The sequence below is a fragment of the Alexandromys fortis genome, unplaced genomic scaffold (assembly GCF_014885135.2).
Source record: "Alexandromys fortis isolate MF-2015 unplaced genomic scaffold, M_Fortis_MF-2015_v1.1 scaffold_71, whole genome shotgun sequence".
NCBI classification, from domain to species: Eukaryota; Metazoa; Chordata; class Mammalia; order Rodentia; family Cricetidae; genus Alexandromys; species Alexandromys fortis.
In genome coordinates this window covers 4,363,986-4,379,168 of record NW_026067954.1, presented here as the reverse complement: position 1 = coordinate 4,379,168, position 15,183 = coordinate 4,363,986, and the positions used below count along the sequence as shown (strand labels likewise).

The 15,183-nt window shown below is 43.9% G+C and overlaps 1 protein-coding gene and 1 long non-coding RNA gene across 8 annotated transcripts in view; one reads left to right on the top strand and one right to left on the bottom strand.

Annotated features, from left to right (window-relative positions):
* The window catches only part of LOC126507310 (uncharacterized), a 41,990-nt gene extending 32,612 nt beyond the window's left edge, over window positions 1-9,378 (top strand). For 2 of the 7 annotated variants that reach the window (XR_007593486.1, XR_007593482.1), the window contains exons 4-5: window positions 6,353-6,544; window positions 6,679-9,378. This is a non-coding gene — a long non-coding RNA (uncharacterized lncRNA). The remainder of the gene's footprint in view (window positions 1-6,352; window positions 6,545-6,678) is intronic. The other 5 variants (XR_007593488.1, XR_007593485.1, XR_007593484.1 and 2 more) reach the window with 3 other exon arrangements.
* Window positions 1-15,183, bottom strand: part of Skor2 (SKI family transcriptional corepressor 2) — a 33,413-nt gene that overhangs the window by 10,564 nt on the left and 7,666 nt on the right. Inside the window, exons 4-5 of the mRNA XM_050151597.1 lie at window positions 5,438-5,503; window positions 4,960-5,058 (exon numbers count right to left, since the gene is read on the bottom strand). Of these exons, the coding sequence (XP_050007554.1) occupies window positions 4,960-5,058; window positions 5,438-5,503 (165 nt within the window). The remainder of the gene's footprint in view (window positions 1-4,959; window positions 5,059-5,437; window positions 5,504-15,183) is intronic.

Sequence of the window (15,183 nt, the reverse complement as noted above, 5' to 3'; positions counted from 1 at the left end):
GCAGAGGGCAAGGAGGAAGTTTCCAGAACTTTGCTGCCCGTGAAACCACTCTCCAGTTTTCAAACAGGCATTGTGCTCCCTGTCTCTGGATCCTTGTTCCTGCTGGGGTCTACCCTTATAGCAAGTACCTTCGTTGACCTCCAATCCCAGTTCAAATACTTCCTCCCTGTAAAAGTCTTTCAATTTTCTTGACTCTCCTGCCAGAATCAATTATCTTTCTTTTGGACTCTTCCAGCTAGCTGCCCAAACCACTACTAACATATCCATAATATGTATTACTAGTTGGGATACATCTACCTTCCAGTTCGCTATTTAGTGAGTTCATAGGACGGAAAGGTAAGTTTTAAATTCTTTAAAACTCTCCAGGCCCACAGCAGTCCTGAGGAGGCAGTTAGGGAACAGAGTGTAAGAAAAACAAAGCCATATCAACTGAGGGTCAGGCTTGGGCACCAATGCAAATGCCCTGTTCTGGGGCCTGGGGCCTTCCTGGAAGGAACGGGGTGGGGATGACGCCCCTAAGGAATATTCTTACTCTAGCACTTTAAGATCTGATGACAAAGCAGACTGATTTGTTCAGGGTCCAAGCACCCTTCCTGCCAGGAGGGCTTGATTCTGATATGCTCTGATGACAATCAGAAATAAGGTGCCCTGTGAGAAGTCAGGAGCCACAGTCTGGGGCACCAGGCAACAAGAGACGCAGCCCCCACCACAAACTGCCCTGTCTCCATGCCTTCTCCCATAGTCGGCTCCCAGAACCCTGCCGCCATGTTGGCTGGGGCAGTGCTCCGCAGTGCCCTTCTGCATGGCAGCCAAGAACACTTTGGAAGCGCAGTTTCCCAAACAACAACAGAAAGTGTGCGGCATGCATCCCTGGGACTGTGAGCCAGAAGAGCACCATCTGGCACATCTGGCTACTGGAAGGCTCTGCTCACAGAGCAGTGGGCATGCGGCTCATCATCTTTACCTTTTGTCACGGTTCCCAAACAACTCTGGGGACTTTTGATCTGTCGGTATTTGGAAGTTCTCTCCTAGGCTCACTTCCAGAGGAGACCACAAAAAGAGAGGCGTGAAGGTGGTGGACCACTGAGTGTAAAAGGAAGCCTCACAAATAAGACACAGAGAACGTGGACCGTAGGGTTTGTGTGGGTGGCAGTGAGTTTGTTTTCAGTAAGAAATAATCAGGGGACTATGGAGATGCTCAGTGGGCAAAGGTTACCTTGTGACATGAGTTCAGCCCTCAGAAATCATGGAAAAATGCTAGGCATGGCTTCACAGGTATGTAATCCTGTGTTGGGGAGGCAGAGGCAGGAGGATCTCTGGGACTCTCCAGCCAGTCAGGTCTAATTGGTGAGTTTCAGGCCAATGAGAGATCCAAAGGAAAGAAAGGGTTTCCCTAAGGAATGACACCCAAGATTGTCTTTTGGCTTCCACAGTGTGTGTGGGCAGTGGAGAAACCTGAGCTGTGCTACAGATAGGGAGGAGGACCTGAGAGGGGGGGCCTTGAGAACTAGAAGGCCAAGGGAAAGGAAGAGGAGGGACTGTCTCCGTGGCCACTGGAGCAGAGAGGAGAAGAAGTGGAAAGGCGCCAAGGCAGACGGTGCCAGATAGATGCTTTCTTGGGCAGGAGCTACTGTAGATGCTTAAATAAGCAGAGGGGTTGAAGACAGCTTCTTGGGTGCAGAACTTGGTGTCAAAGGTGGTGTTTTAGGGAATGAGAGGGTTGGAGTAGAGAAGGATGGTGGTGGACATAGAACATCCATTTACTGCTGTACGGCTGGAAAAGAGTCTGGGGAACGTGCCATGGGCAAGCAGGAGGGTATGTTGCAGCCAAACCTGGACCCTCAGCCTGCTCTAGTGACCGTCTGCCTGGCACTGGGAGTCTGTCCTCCTCCAGTGTTTCCCCAGCAGGGCCAGGGTTCTGGCCCTTCTCCACTCAGGGTGGGATTAGCATGCTACCCCCCCCAGACTTCTGCTCCCCTCCAAGGATGCAGGCTCCTCCTTCTCCCCCATCCTCATTCTTCACTTCTTTCTTCTCCTTCCCCCCTTTCTTTCTCCCACCCTCTCTCCTTCCTTTTTCTCTTCTCCCGCTGCCTCCTTTCTCGTTCGCTCTCATATCATCTATCCACTCTGTGTCCAGGACTCATTTCTGTGACTCTGCTCAGCCCTCAGAACCACGCAAAGACCACACTGCCCAATGTTTAGAAACTCTCCACATGGTTGAGTCTCTCCTCCTCACCCTGCCTCAGCCTCACCACCTGGGACTACAAATGACAGCTATTGAACACCTCACTTGAGTCAAGTGGACGCATAGGATTTTACATGGATTGTGTCATTTAGTTCTTTCATCCTGTGGGGCAGGAATTATCTGCCCCAGTTGGCAGCTTCTAAGGTCAAACAACCTGTGAGGAGAAGCTTGCTTGGGTCTGATAGATTTTAAAACATTCCTAATGGAAACACCCTACAGATTCTCCTGAGCCTTAGTTCTTTAAAGCACCAGGATATTCTCATTCTCTCTCTCTCTCTCTCTCTCTCTCTCTCTCTCTCTCTCTCTCTCTCTCTCTCTCTCTCTCTCACACACACACACACACACACACACACACACACACACACACACACACCATGGTTTCTTTGTGTAAGCCCAGCTGTCCTGGATCTCACTCTGTAGACCAGGCTGGCCTCGAATCCGGAGATCTGCCTGCCTCTGCCTCCCAAGTGCTGGGGTTAAAGGCTTGCGCCACCACTGCATGGTCTAAACACTGGATTTTGCCTGTGACTGTGAAGATCTGTCCACCTTTGGAAAAGGCTTTTCAGACTTCTTGCGGAATCTCCTGCGCTTCCGCCAGGTGTGGCTTTCCAGAGTTTAGATTTCCCCTCCTCATCAGTGAAGGCTGAGTCTGCATTGGCCTCACTCAGTTACACATAGTTAACAAGCACGCAATACATATTTACTATTTTCACTGTGTGAAGCTACCTTTTATTTTTGGTGTGTCTAAACCATGCATTATTCAAAGTTGGGTATGCACACACCACTTTCTTGGGGAGTGGAGCAGGTTGCAGATTTCCAAAACTAGAAAATGTTGCTTATTGAAATACTTCATACATCTGGCATTTACAGACTGACTCACATCAGCTCAGATCAAAGTGATGATGTCTAGGCCTAGTTTTTTCATTGTAGGGTTTTTTGCTTTTTGTGTGGTGGTGGGGACTGAACTCAGGACTGAGTTATGCCCTAGACCAGTCTAACATTGCTTTAACATACATGGTTTGTGTTAGAGTAAAAGGCAAGGTATAAGTATATACATCATGGTGAGTTACTTAATCCCTTAAATGATTATTAATTAGGTGTTACCCATAGAAGAAATCATGATCACACTGGCCACAAGGGGAAATGCGAAGGTACTCTGGGGCTTCACTGATCTTGAACCCACTCTGCTCGATCTTAATGCAGAGATTCCCCAACTCCACCCTTAGATCAGCCTGGCTATGTGTGCTGCGGAGACCACAAGTTACATTCTTTCTCAAGCAAGACCCCTAGAGCCTCACGCAGCTTCATGCAGCTTTGCGATGTCCAGATTAATCACAGGAGACATGCTGACACTTAAAAGAATTGTCTCAGGAAAAAAACTGAAGTTTGCATAATATAAAAAATACTGGGGTTGGAGAGCTGTCTCAGTGGCTAAGAGCATGTACTGCTCTTGCAGAGGACCAGAGTTTGATCCCCAGTACCCATGCTGGGCAGCTCACAACTGCCTATTAACTCCAACTCCAGGGGTGTCTGACATCTCTGGCTTCCTACATTCAAGTGCACATACACAGGCACACACACACACACACACACACACACACACACACACACACACACTCAGAAAGACACACACAAACAAATAAAATAAGTCTTAAAAAATCATTTGTCTGCCATTTTCTTTCTCATTTTCATTTCTCTGAAGAGGGGAATCCAACTACACACAACTTGAGAAACACTCCCAAGATCACTCCTGGGCTACCCTGCTCATGGCAGGTGAAATTTCCAATTTTCCACGCACACCTACCATGAAGCCTTTCTGAGATTCTACGGCTCTGGGAGCAAAGTGATAACCTAGAGACTGCCAGGCTTCCTGCTTCCCACTGGAATGGAATTTCACAGTAAAATGGATTGAGAGTGTAAAACTACTAAAATGATATCGATTTAATTATGGTAGTGCCCTTTAACCCTGGGTTTGCTTATACAAGGTCAAGTGTGGCCTAAAAATATTAAGTGGAAAATTCTAGAAATAAACAATTCATAAATTTTAAATAACTTTTATTATAGTATAGACGGTCATAATTGTTCTATTTTTGTCCTTGGTTATTTTTACTGATCTCTCACAAATTAAGCTTTGTCATAAGAACGTGAGTGGGGGGGAAAGGGTACAGAGAGAGTTTGAAACTATCTGCGAGTTTCACGCATCCAGTGGGTACTGCCAGGCGAATCCCCTCAAAACAAGGGGCAGCTACTGTAATCAATAGATTTGTGGCCCTCAAATTGTTCAGATCTTCGTGTTTATACGTATCGCTCACATCAGCGGCTAACCGGAGCTATCTGAGAATGAAGGGTAATTGTCTCTTTTTTCTCCTATTCAGAAAGTAACAAATACCAAAGGATCGTTGTGTATTAAAATATATAAATGGACATACTTGAATATGTGAATACATTTCATACTGAATTACGTGTTTACGTACATATTTTAAAATGCACAGACACAGCTACCCATATATCAGAACATAAATAGCAAATGATCTTTGAGTCAATTCAAAGCACAGATAAGGGATTAACATGCATGCTCATGATCCCGGCACAGCGTGGGAAGGCTGTGTGGGCATTGTACTTAGCCACTTCCGGCTGACACGCACACTCTTAAACCTAACCGTAGAGATCCCAGCAAACACCACACACGGAATGAAAGGAAAGGGATTCCTTACTGAACACCGGGAAGGACGTGTTTCCTCTTAACACTTGGAACTCTTGCTCCAGTCGCCTCCGTAAGTCTATTTGCTCAAACAAAACCTTCTGAAGTTCCTCTAGCAGAGAAGGAAGAAGAGCAGTTTTACTAATCTTTACAAACAACTCTCCGGAGAACTGTTACACAGGGCAATTTGTTATTATAAGACAAAAATGTTTTACCAGTTTAAAAAATGTTGCACAGACATAGGATAGATTTTGCGCAGAAATCCATGAATATAAATCAATGTAATATATTATTTTAAAGTATCATATTACAGTGTCATGTATTGATTGATATGTATGCATTAATCTCAATTATATCCACCCAGTGGTCCATATATTATTCATATGTTGCTTGTCAGGCTTAAAATATGGTGCAGAACAAAAATATCTTCTTATTATCTCTGTGCTCTTTAAAAGCTAAGAGAAGTATACAACATTCAAACTTGTCCTTACCTTTCCCCATATTTTCTACATCCTTTTTGAGTGAATGAGGCGAATTGGTTTCTTGTGTGTGTTCACCTTAAAAAAAAAAACACACAGGAAAAATATTAGTTTGTATGGACTACGTTCCCCCAGCTTTTCTTTTTATTCATTCATTTATTTATTTTACATCTAGAAAACATGTTTATTTAATTTAACCTGCCATTAGGACTAATGCTATTCCCAGGACTAAATGCTGTTCTTGTGAATGGGCACCACGCCTCTGATCCGCAGGAGCCCTCTAGGAAATGAGGAGAGCCTGTTTGGCTCTCGGAGAGCAGGATCACTGAAGTGAGGACACTTGCTTTCCTGGAAGGCCCTTGAGAGCACAACCGGCAGAAGTTTCCTAAACTTTCCGGGCCATGGAGAGTCCTTAACTTGTCTTGGTCCTGTGCCTGGAGGGTTTCCAGGTCATTGGTAGCTGGCTGGAAAGAATGCACATTGCAAACAGAGATGTGAAGAGTAACCTAGCTGCTAGTTTGTAAATATTTACTTACTCAGCCACAGTCCCTTAACTAGTCATCTGGAACCAATAAAAATGATCCCGAGAGCCGTGGGAGCTGAGGGTGGAGCCCAGGAGCGAAGCACAGACTTGTAAGCACCAGGCCTCTGCTTCAACCCCCGCTCCTGAGCCAAACGAAATAAGCCAGCCGTCTGGATCATGAATGAAGGTTGGACCGTTTGTGCTTTGCTGTGTGCTGACAAGAACAATGGCAAACTAAATGGTGTATTCACTACAGTAAGTTGTGTCTTCAAGAGTCGGAGAACCCAAATACACCAAAGGTTTAGCCCATTCATTCGGCTAATTAGATAATTGTGTTTTTAAATTTCATGCTAATGTCTGTGACAGCCACATGGCTGATTAAGCTCTGGCTTTTGTCTGAATAGGTGTGCTCATGCAGGTAACGGTTCTCCAAGGTTTTATGGATCCCCCGCACTGGTTCCCAGAGGTGAGGCACCTCCCATATGCCTGCAGATATTTCTTCGTTGACTAGGCCAATGCCGCTGGAGGCAAAGGCCCTGTCTCTTCTCTAAAGCCAGCTGGTGCCTAACAGGGGTTGGATGTACAATGGGCCCTCAGTAAGTTGTCTTCTGTTGTTGCAAAACAAACAAACAAACAAACAAAAAACTAGGAGGACATAAATTTTAAGTCATGGCTCCAGCCAGAATGTATCACTTCAATTCTCTTCTCGCTATTTATTCATTTCCCTCAGAAAGAAATGGAGTGTAATGGCCCCGGGCACTTGTTGGAATACCGGAAGATGTCACTGCCAAGTTAAAATTTCTATAAAAGATGAACAGGATTTCTCCACAAAGCAGCAACCTATGCCATGGACGGACATCTGTATTCTACATGCTGACTCTCTGCAGTGTGTGAAGGTGCACACGGATGTACGTGCTTCTCTTCAAAGGACTTATATGCAACTGATTCATACATTTAAATATTCCCAAGTAGACGCATACCTGGGGGTGGGGCCTATTACATCCGTCACACCCTCATGTTCCTTAAAGGAAGACATTCTCTAACAAGTAGAACATAGTCACACAACTTCATTCCGATACATCTCGAACATGACCTCTCTCTATAGCTTCAGGCGCACCCTGGAACCATGGCAACTTGATTTTCTTCTCTTTGCAGTGAGGAAGATACCTGTGACCTCAATAGAATCCCTAAGAAATCCGATTCTCTACTAGAAAAGTAATAGGTGGATTACAAACCATTAATATGCAAACCGAGCATGGTGGTGTTTGAAACAAGATAAATGTGTGCTAGGCGCAGCTCTGCCTGTGTGCACATCAACTGACCAGTACAGAGGTTCCCTCCCGATGCAATGCTGAGTCCAAACAGAGAAGAGCGAGCAGGTGCCTGCCTCTGTGCGTGCTCACGTGCACTGAGATGGCACTGTCCCATTCTACAACGTTCTCTAACTTTCTTTTTTTAAAATTTATTTATTTATTATATATACACTTTCCAGGATACAGTGCCAGACCTCATTACAGATGGTTGTGAGCCACCATGTGGCTGCTGGGAATTGAACTCAGGACCTCTGGAAGAGCAGCTAATGCTCTTAACCTCTGAGCCATCTCTCCAGCCCCCTCAGTCTAACTTTCAAAATGTGGCTTAGATGGGACATGAAACCACATCTAGAAGCCACGTTCTTACCATGTTGTAGACCAGGTTTTTTTTTTTTTTTTGGTTCCTTGATATATTTTGGGAACTGTTTATCTTGTATTACATTCCAATTGGATGGATACATTTAAAAATTAAAATATAGCTATGTTTCTTTTTCCCCTTCATAATTACTTGCATTATATTCACAGAATACCCCTAAATCAATAGCTAATCAATGGGAAAATACTGGCTACAGGAAAATCTGCTGGTGCCATTGACCATGGACTGGCCTTTTCATCAGCTCTGTGGAGGTTTTATTAACATTTTGCATTAATGTCTATTTCAAATAGAGGTTTTACTGCAACTTCTGAGGGGGAAAAAAAAGGCCAATTTAGAGCTTAGAAGATGTAAATGTTCCCTTTCCAGCGAGTTTCTGAGAAGCGTCTAGGTGTTAGGTAACTAAGGCCAGAGCAGTCTCAGCTGCGCCTTGTGCATCTTTTACTGGACCGCCACTCCCTGCGTTATTGCTAATCTGTGAAAACCAGATTGTTAATGGTGGTTAAAAATGACCTCTGGGAGCCTGGATGTTTGTTCACTATTCCTGCTAATGTTTTCCATCTGGTGGGGAGGGGGGGAAAGCAGTCTAATACTAGATTAAATAAATGTGATTTAGTTGACAACGGGCCTCCAATTTTTATAAATATTCCATCAGGTTAGATGCATTTCGCTTTTCAAAATTAATGAATGGGTTTGGAGACATCCCCAAAATTAAAATGCTTACCTTCCTTCCTCCTACACTCATCGTTTAAGAAGCTATTTACAAGCAGAGAAGGTGGGGGAAGCCGAGAGACCTCAGTGCCTTAGAGACAGAGGACAGAACATTGTGCATGGGATGGATATCTTTCTCCGGGCCCCGGCCTCAAACATGTCAGACAGTAGAAGAAACCCAAGTAGTGCGAAGTGAGAAAGGGATGAATCATTAGCGTATAAAGGCACTGGGGGAGGGATGAGACCCAAAGCTGCTGCGTAGGGATGTGTCACCTTCTTGTGCTACCTTCATGATCCCATGAATGGTGCTCACCACAGCTGAGAGTGAGCCAGGCAGGACCAACCCCATGGCAACCAAATGCAACCTGAAGCCAAAGCCTGGGTACATAGTTCTGCTTTCCCACTCTCTCTGGGGTCCTCCAGCTCAGGTGGCCTCATGTTTTGGGAGCTATTTCATCCTGCCCCTGGTTTTGCCCATACTCAGCCATCAGAAAATGGACAAGAGGGATGGATGTGAGGAAGTGCCACGCTTCAGTTGACATAAATAGTAAACCAAATGAGCAGGGGCTAAAATTCACACACACAGTGTGGAGATTTATCAGAAAATTAGGAAACGACCTTCCTCAAGACCCAGCAATACCACTTTTGGGTATATATCCAAAGGATGCTCAGTCGTGCCACAGGACATGTGCTCAACTATGTTTGTCATAACCAGAACCTGGAACAACCTAACTGCCTCTCAACCTAAGAATAGATACGGAAAATGTGGTACATTTACACAGTGGAATACTACATAGCAGAAAAAAATAACGACATCTTGAAATTTGCAGGCAAATGGATGGAGCTAGAAAACATCATCTTGAGTGAGATAACCCAGACCCAGAAAGACAATTATCATATTTACTCTCTTACAAGTGGTTTTTAAACATAAAGCAAAGAAAACCAGCCTACAAACCACAATCCCAGAGAACCTAGACAACAATGAGGACTCTAAGAGAGACATACATGGATCTAATCTACATGGGAAGTAGAAAAAGACAAGATCTCCTCAGTAAATTGGGAGCATGGGGACCTTGGGGGAGGACTGAAGGGGAGGGAAGAGATGGGGGGAGCAGAGAAAAAATGTAGAGCTCAATAAAAAACATCCGCACACGTACACACACAAAAAGAATCACCAGTGATTACACACGCACAGCCGTTATAGGCTCAAGAGTAATCACTTTCCCTTGTATACCGTGGTATACTCCTGTTCAACGGATCCGTTGGTCATCAATGGGGAAAAATATCCACTCTAAATTCCTCTGGAGTTTCCAGGTCTTCTTATAACCTGTGTTCCTGCCCCCCCTCCCCCAGCTCGCCAACACAGATCCTTCACTGCATCCAGGCCTGTTTCTCACTGTGGATTGTTTCTGCCTTGTACTGTCCGTCTTGCCTAGCGTGCCTGACCCTCTTCCCACTTTCTATTCCAAAGCCAAACTCCATCCAAGTCTCCTTGGCATGGACCGAAGATTTCTCACTCTCTATCTTTGAGAGGATGGTTTGAGGCAGTTCAGCTTATGGGGCTGATTAGGTCATCAAGACAGATCCCTTATGAATGGGATCAGTGCCGTTGTCAGGGCTCTGTTTCATCAGGTCCTGCATAGCAAGGAAACTGCTGTCTGCAGATCTCCTAAGAAGCCCTCACTAGACACGGTGGACTGTTGGTACCTTGATCTTGAACTTCACAGTGTCTAGAGTTCTGAGAAATAAATACTGTTTAAGTTAGCGAGGTATTTTTGTTACAGCACCCGACAGGACTAAGACACTGCTTCCATGACTCAGTCACAGAATCTGCAAATGCGGATGATGATCGCTCCCTTCCTGGGCCGAAGTTCTGAGTGTCTTTCCTTTACCCTTCTGAAGGCAGGAACACCCATCACCCTACCCTAGGTACGCTGCAAATGCTTCCCACAAATGCCCGTCGTACTAATTTATTCCAGTTTGTGAAAGGAACACCAACCAATGCTATTGTAAATCTTCAAATGCCACGGGGATGTTTAAACTAATTCTTTTAGTTAAACCTAACTCTTTTAATTGAAAAAAAAATACATTCCAATTAATTTTAAAAAATCAGACTAAATCAGGCTAACTGTATTTTCAGTTCTGTTGGAAAATTTATGATGTCCCAATAAAAAATAAGTTCTGCTCCTGTCTGACATTTTCAAAGTTTCTGTGTGAAAACACATAGTGTGAATTCTAGCTAAAACATGGAAAATAGTAATTAACATAAATGTCTGCCCTGGCTTCCAATAAAATATCACATATATTAGAATTCATTAACTTTACTACAATAATAATTTTATTACAAAAATCTTTCATTTTTCTATTTATGTTAATGATTTATTTCTATCTTAGTGGCTAGAGATGAAACGTAGGACCACATGCAAGTTAGGCACACTCATTTCCCTAGGCTCAGTGACATGAGCACATGAATAGATGAGATGCCATGTTCTGTTGATGGGCACGGGACAGAAAAAGAAGCTAATAACACAGATGCCATTGAAACTCTCTCTGATAGCTCTGATAGCTCGCTTTCCTAGTGCTGAAAAGGGCTAGGCAGGCTTCTTGAAGAGAAAAAGCATCAGTGGTCTTAGTCAGTACCGGACCCACATGCTGTAACTCTGGCTGAGACGTGACCAGTAGTGGCAAGGCTGCTTACAGAGGCAACAAATTGAACTCTGCTGGGTTTCAGACCTGCTCTACAGGAAAGAACTCAAGCCGGGCATTGTAGACATGGCCCAAAGCATGGCCAGGGAACTTGTTGGTCCTCGGTGGAGCCCTATTCTGTGACTGTGCGGTCAGACTCTGTTCTAAAGATTTGTGCTGCTCCCAACCTTGCTCAGATAAGCTTCTTACTGAAGTGAGCAGTGGCCAATGCAGAGACTCTTACCTGCTCCATGAGTTCTGAGAATGAGTGACTATGGGGGCTCAGCATAGATGGGACACCCTCCCCACCCAAGTCGCAGAGAGTGGAAAGAACGGGCCAGCCAGAGGACTTGGAGGAGAGCTCTGACAAGCTGTCTTCTGCATATGATGTGACTATTGCATACAGGAGCTCACAGTAGCTGTGATTACCTGAACAAGATCCGTGCAAGATCAAGCCACGCAAAAATTCCAGCAAGGCTAGGGAGGGAATCCCAAGTTCCCACTCCTAGCTGAGCAGCTACTGACAGTTAATGGCTGGTGGGGAGGGGAGAGTCACATTCCTGTAGGAGTGTGGTCACTGGTAGGTTCTCCAAGCCCCTGTGGATGATCCCATTGAACTCAGTGGGTTAAAAATAGCAATAAATGAGTAAACAGTTATAAAAGGAGGACATGACTTTGGGAGGGAGATATGATGGAGGATTCTGGGGGAAGTTGGAAGGGAGTTATGAGAGGTAGATATAATCAAGAAATATTGTATACATGTCTGAAAATTTCAAAGAGTAAGAACAAATCTTTAAATTTTGAATTAAATAAATCAGATTTAAACACTGTAACCTGCATGTTCAGGTTATATACCCTAGAATGCGGGGTGTCTTACCGGTGTGGGGCACAATATCAAATCCAATTTTTAAAATAAGTAGTGAAAGATTTGGCTTTTGCCTATCCCTTCTCCTGAAAGGCCTCCCCTCCTTGGCATCCTACTCCTTGGCTTAGCTATCTCCTCAAATCTTTCTTGAGGCACACACAGCTCTCAGGGTCTCTGCCAGCCAGCAGCCCCAGAAGCCAGCACATTGATCCTCTGGATACTGTTACTGAAAACACTTGGTGAAGATCTTTTGGGCAACATGTTTGCTTGCACAGGAAGAAAGCATGTTTCCTCGGAAGGTCACTTCAGTAGATATACGCATTTGGATTGGGGACAGCTTCTGTATATAAGATACACATGTATTCTCACTTTCAGATGGCCGTGTCCAGCAAGCAAATGCTTCAACAGCCCTGGGGACTCTTGCATTCCTGTCTGCGTTCTGTTCCCAACACACTACCACATCATCTCCACCCGGATGGCTGCTCTGCTGCCCCCCTGCCTTCCAGCACTCTCTCCACAGGGCCTGGAATTTGCCAAACAGGCCTGTTGAGCTCCCAACATAAACACCGAATTTTAATAACTGATTTTGGCTTAAGACTTTTCTGCACCTCTTCTCTTTTCCTTGTAATGTATCTTAGAGGTACAAGTTAGATGGAGTCAAAATTAGTCTAAACTGAAATAATTGAACATTTAGCACATTTATGGGGTTTTAAAAGGTTCCTTGCATCCAGGAATAAGAAAGCAATTACAGAGGCTAGGGAGATTGCTTAGCAGGTAAAAGGTGAAGGCTGGAGTTTGGATCCCATGCACCCACTAACACAGGTGGATGTCATGGCTGGCCTGTATCCCAGAGAGTGAGAGACGAGATTCCCCTGCACAGGTTGATTAGCTAGACTAGAAGAATCAGAGAAGTTGGGTTCAAATGAGAGAAAGAGACCCTGCCTCTTTGCATAAGGTGGAAGCTGACCAAGGAAGGCACTCGATGCTGATCTCCAGTCTCCATGTGTGCACACACACACAAGTGCACCAACATGCACAAAAATATACTCACAAACGACCCGAAACATGTCACAAAGTCATAAGTCACATAGGGAGCGAAGTTAAGTGACTTTCTCCTCTGTCAATGGAATACAGATGCCTGCTTATTTCTTGGTATTACACTAAACTTCTCTGTGATGTTTGATACTTTTGTAAGGTCACAAAAACCAAAAAAAAAAAAAAAAGTCACTAAAGAACAGGCTAGCTATATACTACCTCACTGGTGAAAAGAGATTGTTGGAGCATGTAATGCCAGGGAGGTCACGATAAAACCCAGCAGTGGCACACTTCACGATGCATACCCAAAATGTATTATTGGAGTTGGTTGTGGCTACACATTCTTGTAGTCCCAGCAATCAGGAGGGACTATAAGTCAGAAGGACCATGAATTTGAGGACAGAGGGTTTATCATATTCTATAGGCAGATGAAATTAGATACAGAGTTTTATAATATTTTTTGTGTTGTTTACCCTAAGTTTCTTACAAGTGAGAGAATAAAAATTCAGATCTACTCCTCTGGCTTTTAAGAATTTCTCTTCTTTTTTTTTTTTTAAATCATAAGCATGTTCTAAAATCGAATGGAATAATAAATCAGAGTGCCTCATGTGCTATATATTCATGAGAAGTGTAACTGCTTCTTACTATTCTTGGAAATCCATCCCCAGCATATTAAGTACACTAGAGAATCATACCCGTGGAAATCAAATTGATTTTAAAACTTCTATACAGATAGCAAGATGTGGCTGTGCTCAGAGTCCGAAGGTGCTGGCGTTTCTACGATAAGAGGGACTGAACGGCAGGAGGATGCCTCTTTTCCTCATTTCCTTGACCTGCAATAGCTCTGAGCCCTCTCACCAGCTTACCCCCACTGCATTCAATTTCAAATCACTTAACTTCACTGAAGTTATTCAAAGTGGAGATGCGGAACCCACTCTGGGATTGCAAGGAAATCCTGTCATCTAGTTTTGAGTTGGTAATGTTTTGACCGAGCTGCTTTCCGTTTAAATCTGTCTGACTTCGTGTGCTTTGAAAGCTCTACTGCTTTCTGGGGGAGTTTTGGTTGCTTAAGACCATCTCGCTTGGCCCTTTGAATCATACACAACACAACAGCTACCATGTGTGATGTTTTTCCAGAGAGGATTTAAAAACTCCGTTACAAATGTCAACTTCAAATTGCTAAAAATAACATCATTAAGGCCGAAAGCCTGGAATAAAGGGGGTCTTGAACTGAATGAGGAACAACTCCACAGAAATAAATGTCGCAGATAAACCGAATTTATATCAGGGACCAGTTAATGCAAAAACTGCCACTGAGGATAGACAGACATATCTGTGTCTTTACGTAACCATGGAAACTTTCTGGCAGTTGCAGTCATAACTGCCATGAGAATGAAAAATTCATACAAAAGCAAAACCTGACCACTGATTTACCAGACAGTTTGAATTGTTTTTCTTTTCTCTCATGCTCTGCTTATTCAAAAGAGTTAAATATTGTACTGGTCATCTACCAAAATGTTGATTGAATTAAATGCTAGGAACATAGTTATGTAAGCCCCACTTGACTGTATTATGTTTTCCTATTTGGGTTTTGTTTTGAGGTAAGGTCTCACTATCTAGCATGGGCTAGCTTGAAATTTGTGGTCCTCCTGCCTTAGCCTCCTAAGTATGAAAATTCTGGGTGTGGCCTGGGTGGCATTTTATATACATTCAAATCATTTTATATACAAACCAGTCTGGCTGGTTTGTCTCCTGCTCTTAGTTGGAGCAACCAGAGAGCAGAGACCGGAGTGGCAAACTGTCTAGCATGTACGGGGCATTCTAAGCTAAGTGTGGAGCAAGTAAGTAAAGTCCACAGACTCATGTAGTCAGGAAAGCCAATGGTTGTCACATGGAAAGGAATCTCTCCACAGATGAGGAGGCACTGGGTGTAGTAGTTTCGTCTGCTACTATCTAAAGCAGCGAGTCACATATACACATGGTCTCTTTGACTTTTTTTTTTAGTTTTTGACACTGCCAAGTGAATAGAATCTGGTTATGACTAATGAATTAATACTAAAATACAAGTGCTCATTCTGTGATTTTTCTCAAATTGTGTTTCAATAGGAAGACTACAGGCTAATCAATTTTTACAAGTAAGGGGACAGCTGAGGGCGTAGCATTTATAATAGGGACCAGTTAATGCACTAACTGCCATTGAGGATAGACATATTTGTTTCTCTGCATCACCACTGAAACGTCCTGGTAATTACA